This window comes from Pteronotus mesoamericanus, unplaced genomic scaffold (assembly GCF_021234165.1).
Source record: "Pteronotus mesoamericanus isolate MK-2021 breed Mesoamerican mustached bat unplaced genomic scaffold, CSHL_Meso_final contig_37, whole genome shotgun sequence".
Lineage (NCBI taxonomy): Eukaryota > Metazoa > Chordata > Mammalia > Chiroptera > Mormoopidae > Pteronotus > Pteronotus mesoamericanus.
In genome coordinates this window covers 3,419,127-3,436,276 of record NW_026555144.1, presented here as the reverse complement: position 1 = coordinate 3,436,276, position 17,150 = coordinate 3,419,127, and the positions used below count along the sequence as shown (strand labels likewise).

Sequence of the window (17,150 nt, the reverse complement as noted above, 5' to 3'; positions counted from 1 at the left end):
TCTGAGAACTGAGAGATCCTTAGATCTACATTACCAGAAATACAGACAGCACAGAAATACATCCAAGTTTGAACTAGTCTTCCATGGAGTGAATATCTCTTGAATGAGGTAAATATACTCTTGAGTAGTAGTAACTGAAAATTTAAAATCATCCCCTCAGACCTCATTTTATCCATTATTTTAAATATTTTTTCAGATAAAATCTTTTACAATTAGCTAAATTGGTGAGAGGACTTTACTTCCTTTCCACGCCCACTTTCTGGTAACTATGATCATGACCAACAGTATTAGAGCATTCTGTAATTTTTTCATTATTTTTTATTTATTTATTTTAGAGAGAGAGGAAGGGAGAGAGAAAAGAATATCAATTTGTTGTTCCACTTATTTATGAATTTATTGGTTGATTCTTGTATGTGCCTTGATCAGAGATCGAACTCACAGCCTTGGTGTATCAGGTCGACACTTCAAACACCTGAGCTACCCAGCTAGGGCAACCCTTCTGTAGTTTTTAAGATGTATAGAATGTTCATCTCTGTGGAAATGTATAAGCCAAAATACTGGGAATACATCCAAAATATTTATTCCAGTTATTGGACTGGTGACCTTATAAGTCACCCCATGTGCTTTAATTAATAAGCATTTCAATATAAATTAAAATTGTGTCATTTTCATGGGAGCAAAGATTTCTTCTATTTTGATTTCTGTTGTAGTCTCAGAGATTATCATACTGCCTGGTGCATAATAGGCTCTCAATAAATATTTATTGAATGAAATAATGAATGAATTCTGTGAAACTGCCATAATATATGAGGGTAGGAGGTGAAGAAGCTAAACATCTTGGTAACTAGATCTAAAGTAGTTATTTAACTACATGTGACTTGTGGCTTTCCATCTCAGGAAATATGCCAAAACATGAATAATTCAAGGCAAATTAATTTCCGTTACTAGAAAAGTAACCTACTGGAAACAGTATAGTAAAAGCAGCATCTTTATATAAAAATGACTATTCATCATTTCTACAACTGAGTTCGTCTTTAATTAGTTCAAGTGTATTATTCTTCCTATAATTTTGCTCCCAAAGAAAAGATTATACTAATTATTTTGGCCCATACACCTTATTAAGTAACTTACCTTTAAGCTCTTCTTGTTTTGGTGGTCCAATATGCCCAGGACCCATGGCTCCAATCACAGATGAACAATTAAACTGGGAGAGAAGGAAAAAAAGCCTGAGTTTTAGTACTACTTGTTTAATGTACATGACCAGTAATACTTTAAACTTGATATGTTTTCCAGCTAAGATTTCATAGAGGTTCCCAGTTTAATTACCCATAATTGTTATACAACAGAGAGCCAGATGTTAGGTATTATTTTGAATGTATTTTTCTTGTTTCTCAGAAAGTATTTTGTTTAATAGACTCTACAGCAGAACTGATGTTTGGTTAGACTAAATCCCCCATTCCAGCTCAGTGAATTATGGATTCCTGGGGAAAGGGAATGAACCACATTCATCTCTTTGAAGGTTAAAATCAAGTATTAATATAAGAGCCTCAACGTCTATGGGTTTTGGCAATGTCTGGTCACAGTTAGATGGGAGATAGAAGTATGGGAAAGTTTTATAGAAATAAAAATAAACCATTAAATAGAGTCTAAGTATTTAGACATCAAATGACTCATTCAAAAGTCCTGATTTCAGCTTTTACTTCTTTGCTGTGGGTATGAAACACTGTTTCATCCCAACACTTCATGTTAGTGAACTAGTAAAGTTAAACAGCAAACCCAAATTCATACTGTCAACTATATGCTGAACCACTATAGTCTTCATACAAATTCAAGTGTATTTTGCCATATTGTGCACAAGCATACATATCCCCACAGGACTGCCCCAATGCACCAGGAAAAAAAAAAGCCAGCTTTCCTTTTTCAACTATGCCTAACACATATTATAACATCATTATAGTGGCAACCACTTCATTGGTCCCTCTCAGGGCTTTTTTGATATTTCAAGAAAATCTAATTAAAAAAATCGTTCTTGTTGATGTCAGATTCGATGCTCTAATTCACTTTATTTGCTTGCAGTCAAAAAAATTCTTATCTCCTTGGATCCTGGCAAAGTTGCACTTCTAGCTCATTTTTCTTGGCCCCCTGTACCAATCTCCCAAGGCTTAATACATGGGTGAAAGTTGTAATGTCCTGTTTGGGCAAGTGAAATAGTGTCTGTCCTTGAAAGCTGGTGGAAAAACTCACCTGTGTCTTTTTACGCTAAACTACTCCAATAGATCTAAGTCAGAAATTAACTTATAACATGTTAACAGTTTCTGGGACAGTAAAAATTCCTTTTTAAAAGGTGCTTCAAAAGTGCTATGTATGTGGTTAATGTGTTACAGGCATTTTAATATGAAAACCCCAAGTAAATAATTTGTACATTCTTTTATTTTTAAGCACTAAGGTCATATAAAATTGCAGTGCTTCTCTTAACCTATTAATCACTGGAATACTAATAGTTAATCATGGTAAAGCATTTCTTGGACATGAGAGCCTCTTAGTTTGTTTAGTGCATCCTCCAACAAAAAATTTAAATCTGTAGAAATAATACTTGAACATTCCTGGTAAAATTTGTATGGATAGTGATGATTGAATCAGCATATCAGAACATGGGAGTTTCAGTTTATTAACTTAATGAAATAAATAATTAAAAATAAAATTTTCAAGTGAAAAGATGGATCAGGGTGATAAAAATTATAAAAAAAACCATCTGACAACTATTTTCTACATAACTATCATGTCAGCCTTTACTATGAATCCACACCCAATTATCTGAGCTATTTATCATTGCAATTCATGCCACTTCACAATATGTAAGAGAGTTAGAACATCCTTGTTACAATGTCTGTGAAGAGCAGTGAATGGCATTTCCGACAGGTTTTAAGATCCCCTTGTGAATAATAAAAACAAACAAACAAACCAAACAAAACAAAACAATGAAACAAAACAACAGATGTAGTGTCTTCCCAATCACCAGATTCTTCACAATTCATGGTGGGGATAGTATAAATGAACGAAAGTATATCAAACAGTTCTAATGCTGTTTTCAGAGAGTGTATTTTCAAAACACATCATTCTTGTAATTGTTCCACAGTTCCCAAGATTAATAAGTGAAAAAAATGAAATACTGTTTCCTCCTGGAAAATTTAATAGTTTATTAAAAACATTAGAGATTGGAAAGATGGCGGAGGAGTGAAAGGGAGTCACGCTGACCTCCTCCCAAAACCAAACTGGAATTGCAACTAAGTAATGGAGTAATCACCTGGAAAGCAGTGGAGCGATAGTGGGAGAGGAGCCTTGGTGCCGCGGACAGTGGATTCGACTCTCACACATCCCAACGGGTGAGAATTGCGGTGGAGGCTCGAGAGGGTTGGCTGGGTGCGCACGGGCAATGGCACCAGAGGGACATTGAAACGGCCAGTTAGCGTCCCCCCGAGAAGAACGGGGTCTGAATCATAAACAGGAACCCCTAAACTACAGCAGCTAAAGCCGAGAAAATACAGACAAAACGCAACCCCAGAAAGCTTAGGGGTGCTCTCTGCCAGAGACAGGTGGCTGGGGATGCAAAAAGACATTTAAAGGGCCAACGCAAAAGTTGCAGCGGCAGCCACCCTCCTTGATCGCTGGGTGGAGGCGGAAGCAGGGTGGGCTAGTGCCTGGGAAAAGACTGGTGAGGAAAACTTTGTGAAGAGAACTGACACGGCGGCTGGTGGAGCCCGGGTGATAACGCACTTCCCACTCTCCAGCTACCATCTCGCTCAGGCATAAGGGAATCAATTAACCTGGCTTTTATGCGCTCTGCACACAGCCTGTACGCCTGTGAGCTACGGGGCTGAGTGCAGACTGGCTGGGAGAGACTTGAGGAGAGACTGGAGACGGAGGCGTTCGGGAAAGAATGGGAGGAGGAACCGGGGAGTCCCGACTCCCTCCACATTCGGTAGTCTCCATTGTGGGCTGGAAAGGCGCGACCCCACAGAGGCAGAAGCGGGGCGCGCATGAACCAGACTGCCTGCGATTGAAACGCAGTCCGCACAGGGGTTGGATCCCTGGCCGAAGGGGTCACAGAACTGCCCAGAGGCCCCTGAGGGGAGACTAGAAACGGAGGCATTGGGGAAAGAACGGGAGGAGGAACCCGGGGAGTCCTGACTCCTTCTTGCCGTAGTCTCCATTGCGCGGGAAGATGCCACACCCCCAAAGAGCAAAAAGCTGAAAAGCAAACATAGACACCCCCAAAACATCCAGAGCAGGAGCGGACACTTGCGCCGAGTGACCGGCGAGGGTTGGCGAGCCTGTGTGTGTGACCCACGCAGGCTGGCGAACGCTTGCACCTGCTGGCAAGGCCTCACACAGACTGGCACCCATATGGCCTGCGAGGGAGTGCACAGAGGGGCAAGGGCAGGCGTAAATTGACCTATCCGCCGCGATTGCAGAGCGGCCCAGAAAATAAGTAGAGCTGCCCAGAGTCCCTGGAGGAGAGACCAAAACAGGATTAACTGGAGAGTCCTAGAGCTGATTTCCTCCCATTTCCGTAGTCCCCATTTGGCGAGGGCAAGCAACGCACCCAAAGAGCCAAACACGGGGAAAACACACAATAGAAGACCCTAAACTGACCAGTGCCGCGAAGCTCGCGTGCCAGGGAGGCCAGTAGAGTACGGGAGGTCGCAAATAAGCCCCCTGATCTGGGGCAAGCACATGCGAGCCCAGGCAGGTGGGGGACCCTGCCGCGCTGGGAACGCACTCAAGGAGCCTGTGTGAGAGCGCAGAGAGATCCCAAAAAATAGCCCAGCCCTGACCGAAGGGGTCACAGAGCTGCTCCAAGCAGGAGTCAGACACAGGCATTAGACTCCTGAAAGGCTCAAACAAACAACCAAAGGCCGTATAGGATCAACAACTGACATCATCAGAGGCAAGCCCAGAAAGAAAAGTAAATGACAAAAATACTTAACAGACTCTCACAAAAATGGGAAGAAAAAGAAGTTCCCCTCAAATGAGTGGAAAAGGGGACTCCCCACAGAGAGAGCTCAATGAAATAGAGGCAAGGGAACTATCAGATATGGAATTCAAAACAATGGTTCTAAGGAAGCTCAATGAGCTCAGCCAGCTCAAAGAGAACTATGAGAAACTGCAGAGAAACTATCAGGATCTTACAGCAAACTATATCAGCCTGGAAAAGGACATAGAAAATAACAAGAAGACACAAGAGGATAGGAAGAATACCATTTCTGAATTGAAGAACACAGTAGAAGGAATCCAAAGCAGGCTGGATGAAGCCGAGAATCGAATCAGTGAGATGGAGGACAAGGTAGAAAAAAGCTCCCAGAAAAAACAAGAAATGGAAAAATGGCTCAAAAAGAATGAAGAAGCATTTAGGGAAATGCAGGACAACCTGAAACGCAGTAATATCCGTATAATAGGGATACCAGAAGGAGAAGGAGAGGAGCAAGGAATAGAGAACCTCCTCGAAAAAGTAATGATGGAAAATTTCCTGAATTTGAGGAGAGAAAGGCTCTCATGGATCCAGGAGGCACAGAGGACCCCACTCAAGAGGGACCCAAGGAGGTCCATTCCAAGACACATCATCATTAAAATGGCAAATGTCAAAGACAAAGAGAGAATCCTCAAGGCAGCAAGGCAGAAGGAGAAAGTAACATACAAGGGGGCCCCGATACGCCTAGGAGCTGACTTCTCAACAGAAACACTACAAGCCAGAAGGGAATGGCAACAACTATTCCAAGCCATGAAAAGCAAGGGCCTACAGCCAAGGCTGCTCTACCCAGCTAGGCTCCCCATTAAAATAGAAGGAGAAATACGGAGTTTCCCAGACAAAAGAAAGCTAAAAATATACATCTCTACCAAACCAGCACTCCAAGATATGCTAAGGGGACTGGTTTAAGCAGATGAAGGAAAAGAATGAGACAGAGAGAAACACAAGTACAAAGAGAAAAGATGAGTAAGTTTCTATCAGTAATATCTCTCAATTTGAATGGACTAAATACCCCAATCAAAAGACACAGGGTAGCTGAATGGATAAGAAAACATGACCCACACATATGCTCCCTACAAGAGATCCAACTCAGAGCAAAACACCTACACAGATTGAAAGTAAAGGAATGGAAAATAATATTCCAAGCAAATGGACATGAGAAAAAGGCTGGCGTTGCCATACTTGTATCAGACAAAGTAGATTTCAAAGCAAAGGCCATAAAGAGAGACCCAGAGGGGCACTTTATCATAATTAAAGGAAGAATCTATCATGAAGACATCAACATTGTAAACTTATATGCTCCCAATATAGGAGCCCCCAAGTTTATAAGGAAATTGTTGGATGACTTCAAAAAAGATATAGACAGCAACACACTGATAGTAGGGATTTCAACACCCCAGTGTCAAAAATGGACAGATCTTCCAAACAAAACATTAATAAACATATCGTGGCGCTGAATGACACACTGAATCAAAGAGACTTAACTGAAATATATAGAACCTTACATCCCAAAGAAGAAAAATACACAATCTTTTCAAATGCTCATGGCAGTTTTTCAAAGATAGACCACATAATAGGACAAAAAGCAAGCCTCAGCAAATTCAGGAAAATTGAAATAATACCAAACTTTTTCTGAGACCACAAGGCCTTGAAACTGGAAATCAACCTCAAAGAGAAACTTCAAAAACTGGCAAACTCATGGAGACTGAACAGTACACTATTAAACAATGAATGGGTCAATAATGAGATAAGAGAAGAAATCAAAAAATTTCTGAAAACACATGAAAATGAACAGACAACTGTCCAAAACCTATGGGACACAGCAAAGGCGGTCCTGAGAGGGAAGTTCATAGCAATACAGGCTTACCTTAAAAAGATAGAAACATTTCAAATAAAAGACCTAACACTACAACTTCAAGAACTGGAGAAACAACAACAAATAAATCCCAGAGCAAGTAGAAGGAAGGAAATAGTCAAGATGAGAGCAGAACTGAATGACATAGAGACAAAAAGAACAATTCAGAGGATCAACCAGTCCAGAAGCTGGTTCTTTGAAAATATTAATAAAATTGACAAGCCTTTAAGCAGACTTATCAAGAAAAAAAGGGAGAGGTCCCAAATTAATAATATCAGAAATGAAAGAGGAGAAATAACAACCGATACCACAGAAATACAAATATTCATCAGAAACTATTATGAACAATTATATGCGAAGAAATTTGAAAATCTTGATGAAATGGACAAATTTTTAGAAAAGTATAATCTTCCAACACTGAAGGAGGAAGAAACAGAAAGCTTGAACAGACCGATAACAACTGGGGAAATTGAAGCAGTGATCAAGAAACTCCCGGCACACAAAAGCCCAGGGCCAGACGGTTTCCCAGGAGAATTTTACAAAACATTTAAGGAAGAGCTAAGCCCCGTCCTTCTCAGACTATTCCAAAAAATCCAGGAGGAGGGAAGACTCCCAGACTCCTTCTATGAGGCCAGCATCACCCTGATCCCAAAACCAGATAAATACCCTGCAAAGAAAGAAAACTACAGGCCAATTTCGCTGATGAACATAGATGCTAAAATCCTCAACAAAATATTGGCAAACCGCATCCAGCAATACATTCAAAAGATTATCCATCACGATCAAGTGGGATTCATCCCAGGGATGCAGGGATGGTTCAATATATGCAAATCAGTAAACTTGATACATCACATAAATAAAAGAAAAGACAAAAACCACATGATCATCTCAATAGATGCAGAAAAAGTAATCGATAAGGTACAGTACCCATTTATGATCAAAACACTCAGCAAAATGGGAATAAATGGGGCATTCCTCAACGTAATAAAGGCCATATATGAAAAACCTACAGCTAATATCATACTCAACGGGCAAAAACTGAAAGCTTTCCCACTAAGATCGGGAACACGACAAGGATGTCTGCTCTCACCGCTTCTTTTCAACTTCGTATTGGAAGTCCTAGCCACAGCGGTCAGACAAGAGAAAGAGATAAAAGGCATCCAAATAGGAAAGGAGGAAGTAAAACTATCATTGTTTGCAGATGACATGATAGTGTACATAGAGAACCCTGTAGACTCTACCCAAAAACTCCTCAACCTAATAAGTGAATTTGGCAAAACAGCAGGATACAAAGTCAACACTCAGAAATCAAAGGCGTTTTTGTACACCAGCAATGCAATAGAAGAAGAAGAAATCAGGAAAAATATACCATTCGATATAGCACGAAAAAAGATAAAGTACCTAGGGATAAATTTAACCAAAGACAAAAAAGATCTGTATGCAGAAAACTATACAACATTGAAAAAAGAAATTAAGGAAGACACAAATAAATGGAAGCATATACCGTGCTCATGGATTGGAAGAATTAATATCCTCAAAATGTCCATACTACCCAAAGCAATTTATAGATTCAACGCAATCCCTCTTAAGATACCAATGACATATTTCACAGAAATAGAACAGACATTTCAAAAATTTATATGGAACCATAAACGACCTGAATAGCCGCAGCAATTTTGAGAAAGAAACACAAAGTAGGAGGGATAACAATACCGGACATCAAACTCTACTACAAAGCCACCATACTCAAAATAATCTGGTACTGGCACAAGAACAGACCCATAGACCAGTGGAACAGAATAGAAAGCTCAGAAATAAGCCGAGGTCTCTATGGACATCTAATATTCAACAAAGGGGCAGAAGCATAAAATGGAGCAATAACAGCCTCTTCAACAAATGGTGTTGGGAGAGCTGGACGGCTACATGCAAAAAACTGAAATTGGATCATCAGCTGACACCATACACAAAAATAAACTCAAGATGGATAAAAGACTTAAATATAAGTCGCAACACCATCAAAGTCCTAGAGGAGAACATTGGCAGGAAACTCTCAGGTATCCCACGCAGCAATTTTTTCACTGATATGTCTCCTAAAGCAAGGGACATAAAGGAAAGAATAAACAAGTGGGACCTCATAAAAATAAGAAGCTTCTGCACGGCGAAAGAAAACATCAGCAAAATGAAAAGGGAGCCGACTGTATGGGAACTATATTCGCTAATGATACATCAGACAGAGGTTGGATCTCCAAAATATATAAAGAATGCACTCGACTCCACGTCAAGAAGACAAATGATCCAATCAAAAAATGGGCAAAGGACTTGGGCACACGCTTTTCCAAGGAGGAGAAACAGAGGGTCGAGAGGCATTTGAAAGGATGGTCAGCATCACTAGCCATCAGAGAAATGCAGATCAAAACTACCATGAGCTACCACCTCACACCGGTCAGAATGGCCATCATAAACAGATCCACAAACAACAGGTGCTGGCGAGGCTGTGGAGAAAAGGGAACCCTAGTCCACTGTTGGTGGGAATGCAGACTGGTGCAGCCACTATGGAAAGTAGTGTGGAATTTCCTCAGAAAGCTGAAAATGGAACTGCCTTTTGATCCAGCGATTCCCCTGCTGGGACTATACCCTGAGAACACCAAAACGCCAATACAAAAGAACCTATGCACCCCAATGTTCATAGCAGCACAATTTACAATAGCCAAGTGTTGGAAGCAACCTAAATGCCCATCAGTAGATGACTGGATCAAAAAATTATGGTACATATACACAGTGGAATACTACGCAGCAGAAAGAAAAAAAGAAGTACTAAACTTTGCGACAGTATGGATGGAACTGGAGAGCATCATGCTAAGCGAAATAAGCCAGGGGGCAAAAGACAAATACCATATGATCTCACCTATAAGCGGAACCTAACCAACAATGCAAAGATGCAAGGAAAATATGACCAGCAACACTGAAAGGAAAAGAAATCAACAGAGATAAGAGGGAGGGGGGGGCAGGGAAAGAGAAGGGCAGGGGAAAGTCAAGGAACATATAGCAAGGACTCATGGACAAAACCAAAGGGGAAGAGCTGAGGGAGGGAAGGTGGGAGAGGGCAAGGGAAAGAGGTGGGGGGAAGGCAGAGACAAATATATTTAAAAAGTAAATAAATTTTAAAAAATATTGCTAAAAAAAATAAAAAAAGGAAAACATTAATTATTTTCCCATTGTCTGGCAATCTAATTCTCTATCCTTTAATGATATCTGTATTGAGGTGTGTGAATGACCAATTATCTCAAAATTGCTTATAATACAGATATACTGAATCATACATTATTACAGTAATTTTCCTCTATAAATAGTGCAGTTTGGTAAAACAGTCCTAGTCTCTCTATTCTCATAAGCACTCATCTTTACCTGAGAAACTATTCTAGATGCAAATAAATATCTCCATACTTAAATGCCAAAGGGAATGTGCTTTGTTACCAGGGTAATTTCTTATTTGTGGATCTATTTCAAATAAAAGTTCCACTTACCTGTGTTCCAGAGCACTGTTCCTCAAACACTTAATGTACTTTTTGTATCTGATATAACCACACCTTTCCCAGGATGTTTCATTCTATTTCAGTTAAGGCCACAAAAATGAGTTTGCCTTCCCAACTTCATTGATATATGCTCCTAACTTTTTATACTGTGTCTTATTTATTGTATATATTTAAGGTGTTATTAACATCAGATTTTTCTTTATTTTTGGCCTCTACTAAGACTTTTCCCTGACTCAGAAGACTTGATTCCTGATCCTGGCTCCAAGCTGATTCAGTTTCCCTCTTCTACAAATTTTATTTCCATTGCACATTTTACTTGATTCTGCCCTGTTCCACCTAAGCTCTTCTTGAAGGGTGGAAGCTAGATCCAGTGTGCATCTGTGACACTAAATTTGCTGCCTATTCTGATTATAATGGTTTTTCCACACTATAGCAAAGAAGAATTTTGGGAGGAGCAAACTGATATGCATTTTCATGGGAAATAGTTTGCTCATGGTAAACTTGTCATAATAATGGAAAAATCTTTATTAAAGTGAAAGCAAATAGATATATTCTGCTATAGCATGAGATTTATGCCCTAAATTTTGTTTGTTTCAGGCAGTCTAATAGCCAAAATTTGCTGATATCTAAGGAGTAGGAAATGGAGAACAAGGGGTTGCATAAAATGTATTTTGATTATGCTGGGAATATTGGCAGTAACTGTGGTGTGGCCAAAGGTCAGCTCATGGAACTCTCCTACTCAAAATGTAGTCTATCTTTGTTGCTGCAAGCTTCCCTGGGGTTACCTGTCCTGACCCCCAATGCTATTCAACTATGTAATTACATTCCATAGCTCTATATGAGCATGTACCAGGAAGCCAATTTTAGTAGGCTGCAGGTAGTTCGTCCCCTTATTTGGCTCAAAATATTTTCTGTTCTGCTTTCATGTGTATACAAATAAAAAAAATAAGAGGACTGTATTTGGGTGGAATAATTAATATTGTTTATTGAAATTATTGGTTTTATAGAAATACTGTCTATGCTTAAAAATCCTAGCTATCACACTTTGTAATGATTGTCAAGCATTCTTTGGCCATAAATATAAATGACAAACCTTTTGAAATGTGGCTATTGTTACCATAGTTACAGAATGATTTTCCTATTTAGCATTCAGGTAGTTTAGAAAAAAATATATAATTATGTTTTCTAGAAATGCACTAAAGGTTTTGCTCTCATGAATGATCAGCCCTGCAACCTCCTGCAAATACATCAAATTACATAGCCTTACTCTCATAGCAAGGTTGGAACAAGTTGTCCAAGTAACAGTTTCACAGCATATTGTGAACAAGACGAATTCATCTATAAGTATACAACCACCTGTTCTGACTCAAAATCATCCTCTTCAGGATAAAGTAGCTTAGAAAGGGCTTGCAGAGTTGAAACTGAAGAAATAGTTTCAGTTTTCATATTTTCTGATTTCATGTTTTCAGTTTCTGTATATTTGGGTTCCATATTTTCCAGGTCCATGTTCTGAGGAAGAAAATAATCAGAAAGAGGTATTTTAGTTTTCTATTTTATTCAAGACACATTTTTTTTTATTGTCAAATCTCCCTTCTTTCCCGAGGTCACTCCATTATTTCTTATTCTTCCTTGAAAATCCTTGTAAACTCCTTCAGTTATGCATGTAATTTGCCGACTCACAGACAGCCCAGGGGTGGCAAATGAAGTCAAGAATTCAGCTTACTTTACTCAAACTTCATGCTCAATTTAAAAAGCATTTATTGAGCACCTATTATAGTGGTTCTAAGGTTTAGTGTGCTTAAGGATACTTGCAGAGTTGGTTAAAATGCAGATTTTTAGCCTTACCTCCAGAGAAAGTAGAGTCAGTGTTATATAGAATGTACATAATTATTTAGAAACGTACTTGTGTAAACTACCTTTTTATCTGTCTCATGTATGCTGTCTAGGCTATATATTCCATTTGGTAAACTGAAAAGAATGTTTGCTCTAGGGTATGACTCAAGGAACTTACTTCATACTTTTGGCTTAGGTAAGCCTGTACTTTCTGCTTTATTTAAACTTTTGATTAACCGTAGATGATACCTAGCATTTTATTGCCATTAGAGAACTCAAATGGGCTGGCTCACAATATAGAAACAGACTCATAGACAGACTGGCAGCTCTAGAGAGAGGGGGTAGAAGTGTTGGATAAAAGGAGGTGAAGGGATTAAGGGAAAAAATACCTCATATAAAGACAACAGTATGGTGATTATTAGAAAGAAAGATGGTGTGGGGGTAGGTAGGACAGGGTAAAAGAGGCATAATTGGTGATAGAAGGAAACTTGACTTGGGGTAGCGAATTCACAATACAATGTACAGATGACATATTATAGAATTGTACCTCTGAAACCTATATAATTTTGTTAACCAATGTCACCCCAATAAATTCAGTAAATTAAAAAAAAGAAAAAAATTCACACAGAGTAAATTGTTTTTCTGATTATAATGATGATACAGTATAAGTGTGTTGTGAAAATTTTAGGAAATAATACACTAAAAGTATAAATAAGAAAATCACAACTACATATAATCCTACTAACCAGATATCAGTTTTTTAAATAATCTCTATAGTTATATTTGGAGTAGGAATTCAGGATCTTTGAAAATGATGGAAGTGTCAGACTTGAATGGCTAACCTGAATAAAGAGTGTAGAATTAGGCCTATTATTAGTGATTTAGGCATAAATGTATTAGGAATCATTTTTATACTTCTCCTGATTATTTTAAACATTGTTTTATAAAATTAATTCACATTAAACAGTACTTTAGTGCTTTAATTAAATCACTAAATTTTTTGCATTGTGCCTAGAACAGGAATACAAAAGAAATTCTCAAATGCGTACTGGTATGATCACCTGTCAAAATCAGCGTACATGCAAATCGTGTTTTATAAACCTTCCGTTTCATTATAATTTTTACCATTATTTTTATTTTCTAAATGTAAAACTGATTTTAATGATTATAGGAGATGTCAAGAATATGAGTCAAATGTCAAATTGCCCTGTACATACAAGCATAGAGGCAGTATATCATAGTGGTTAAGAGTTAGGGCTCTGGAGCCACACTGCCTAGATTTGTTATGTATCATTTACTTTCTAGCTTTGTCACTTTTGGCATATAATTTAAACTCTCAATGTCTTATTTTTATTATCTATGAAATGAGAATACTAATAGTGCTACCTCATAGTGTTGTTACAAGGATTAAGCAGTTCCATACTTGTAAAAGAGCTTAGAACAGTGCCTGGCACATACTTAGCACTCAACATATGTGAGCTGTTATTGGTCCTTTAAAAATTTAATATTCCTGGACATGAATATCACTTCTAATAACTATGTTAAATAAGTTAATGATAAAACTTATTTCATTGGGAACTCATTAAATTGGAAAACGTAAAATAAGAGGTGATAAAATAGTCTTTTCTCACAGTAGGGACTGGTAGTCTGCTATGGAAATGAATAATATTTACTTAAATTAAAAGCAAAAAGTTTTTAAACTGAAGGATTCTATATCCTTTGACAACAAAAGGGGAAAATGGATCCAAACATCAGATGCAATGATATAATTAGTATTTTGAGTTGAGATTGTACAGTGAGAATTTTAAAAAACAAATATAGCAAAAATTTTTATTATTTCAACATTACCTACTTTATAGAATTGTTATGATGCCATTTTATGCAACGTATTTGAGAGTTTGCTACATTATGAAAAGCTATGCAAAAATATCACTATTGTCTGGCACATGATACTTGTACTGGCACCAGAACCCACAGATATTTGTGATGAGACTTGTGAGACCTCAATGGTGGGCTGATGAGAGGGGAAATAAACTGAAACCAGTAGAGCTAACCTGGAAGAAGGGTATTCAGAAGTCCCAAATATAGTATCTGAGATAATAATCAAAATGCTATTAATTCATCATGATCTGCTAGGCAGAAACATGGCTGGGGGAGTTTTGGGATGTGATCAGAGTTTCAGGGCGGGAAGGTTGAATAGTCAAGGTTACAGGGAGGCCCACTTAGGGGGAAGTAGGACCCTGGCCGATAGGTGAGGGGATAGGAGGCAGATTCTAGTTCGTGAGGAGAGTTGGCAGCTAGATGAAGGTTTAGAATAGGGCAGGACTCAAAGTCACAGCTGGGAAGAAGAAAACAAAGCAGACCCTGCATTAGAGGCTTCTTCATGCCACGTGGGCATCCCCAATATAGGTTATAAAGAAAGCCTGTGCTTCAGTGGGTACACCGGATACTGGATTTAGGGAAAGTAGATTAATTCTAAATCCCAGTGCTGAGAAGGAGCTCTGGCCTGCTTCTCATTTGGTGAGAGGCAGGACAGTGTAGGCAGTGGGAAGCTATACCTGTAGGCTAAATGTCTTCAATTACTGAAGCTGGCATGTAGTCAGCAGTTGATGAATACTAAATGAAGCATGATTAAATTCATACAAATGTTATTTTTTAAAGTAGTCCCTTTGGAAGGTTATACACTGATACAAATGATGCTATCAATGCTCAAAATATTTTGTAATTGCCTTCGTATGTACCACCAAGAAAATAGGTACCGTTACGGTATCACTCAGGTTAATTAAACATAAATTTGTACCAAGTAATTCCTAGATGTATCTAGATATCACATCTACTTTCAAAATGTGAAGATTTGCTATTCTGAAGATTCAAGAGAATGTGCTACTGCCCTCAAGGCAGTTATAAAAGAGTAGTTTCCAAAGTAATATGAGCAATAACAGGAATATTTGAATAAGTGGATAGTCTACCAACTGTTTTGAAGGGAATGCCACTCCTTGTGGTGTATATGTTTGAGTGTATTTGTTAAATAAATCATATACAATAATTTATAGATGCACTCTATATATATGAAGCATATTATGAATTGGACTTTTTAATTTCCAAGTTATGTTGGAATAAAATAACATAGATTCTTAATTTATGTCTTAATTTAATTATAATATACTGTCTAATTGTTTCCTTTTTTAACATTTTTTCACAACTATTCACGTCCATGAATCCATGTCCATAAAAAATAGTTCATCTTTATTTTTACAAAACCAAGAATTATTTCTTTTTTTATGTCTCTAAATTTCACTGCCATTCAAAGTACCAAGGCATGAAGAACTACAAGGACTTAACAGAGTTTTGTTACAAATTTAAAATATATTTAATGCAAGATAATTTTTTAAAGTACCTGGAATTTTTCATTAATCTAAAGGTCAAGAAATGAGTTTCTTTTGATTTAATCCTTATTTTAGTCAAACTTAACACACTTGTCAATATTTTTTCGTTTCTGTGTCTCATTGTCAATATATTTCACCTCTATCTAAAAAGTAGTTGGGGCAGAAAATTTTCGTTCAGTACTTTGAAAAATTTTCCCCAAGAGGCCTCTTTTCTCCATTTCTTTAGGAAACAGTGTCTGTCTTGAATCCTTTCCATAACAGGAAGCTCAGGAGAAATGATCCCCACCTCTCTCTGGTCAAATTGAGTTTTCTCCCCTCACTCAAATTTCATTTTTTGATAGTTTCTCACCTAATGACAGGGACATACTTTCCCAATTAGCTCTTGATGAGTAGCAGGTTTGGTAGGTAGAAGTTGTCTTTGTATGCTATACTCCAGTCTACTAAGTATGGACTGACTGCCTCTCATTCCTCAAGGGATCTGATCAAAGTCTGTTGGAACCCTCAGGCCATGTCGTTCACGTTCTCACACACGGAACGTTGTCCAAATAACAATAGCATGGGCTAATTTTTTTTTCAGCGTTATACCCCCTAAAAAATATATCCCAACAAAGACGTGCCAGTCCAGGATAAATCATACCTATACGTATAAAACAAGGTACGGTGGTTGCTCCTACTTGGAGCACTCAGATTTACCCATAAGGACACGTAGTTTTCACTCTGAAATTCGTGTTACAACCGTAACTGTGGGAGGGTGGAGTAAAAGGCATTGGGAAGCCTACACTTGTTTATTTTGACTTTCTGACATTCTATCAGCATCCATACCCTGTATGGTAAAACTGCTCCCTCTATAACTCACATTCTGATAAGACTGAGTTTTGTTAAGGCTTTTTGCTTAGAGTGTCTCGGGCAGGGGAATTTAGGATCTGTTCCATCTGCAACTTGCGGCTTTTGGGGTGGGCAGCGGCGGCTATTTTCAGCGTTGTTAAGTATCTAGAGTTCTCCCCGCTTTCCTCTGATAGCCACGGATCTAAGGACCCCTTTTTCCCCCCACGTAAGGTATGGGTTCCTCACCTGGGTCAGTTTTCTGGTCGCAGGCTAGGCTCAGAAAATAGCCCAGAGCTCTGAGTCTGTTGCCTGGGTAACAACGTTGTTTTCCCCCGCCCACCCACACCTCCGGGTTCCCGCTTGACTTTCGTGGCCAATCGTGGAAGAGTCTCCTTTGAAACAATACCAAAATCAACCAATCCGAGCGCTTGCCAGTCAAGGTCAAGGGCTGGCCTTTCTACTTATCTAGGTCCACGAGCTAGCCTTTGTCTTGGCTGGCGTCACTCCAGCGGGAACCGGTCCACTGTGGAGTCCGGTTATTTCCGGCCGGAGTAGGTCCCAGCCTGCCTGTCTGGCCGTGACCCAATTACTTTGGGGCCCTCATAGTGATCGGCAGCCGCGCTAGCCACCAAGGGTTTTTGTTTGTCCGGGGTCATCCGCAGGCTTGCTCTTCATTAAGCTTTTCCGTCACC

General features: G+C 38.8%; 1 protein-coding gene across 1 annotated transcript in view; it reads right to left on the bottom strand.

Annotated features, from left to right (window-relative positions):
- Window positions 1-16,777, bottom strand: part of DNAAF6 (dynein axonemal assembly factor 6) — a 75,886-nt gene extending 59,109 nt beyond the window's left edge. Inside the window, exons 1-3 of the mRNA XM_054576914.1 lie at window positions 16,705-16,777; window positions 11,771-11,923; window positions 1,132-1,204 (exon numbers count right to left, since the gene is read on the bottom strand). Coding sequence (XP_054432889.1) covers window positions 1,132-1,204; window positions 11,771-11,920 — 223 coding nt within the window. The 5' untranslated portion in view covers window positions 11,921-11,923; window positions 16,705-16,777. The remainder of the gene's footprint in view (window positions 1-1,131; window positions 1,205-11,770; window positions 11,924-16,704) is intronic.
- Window positions 16,778-17,150: the final 373 nt, after the last annotated feature.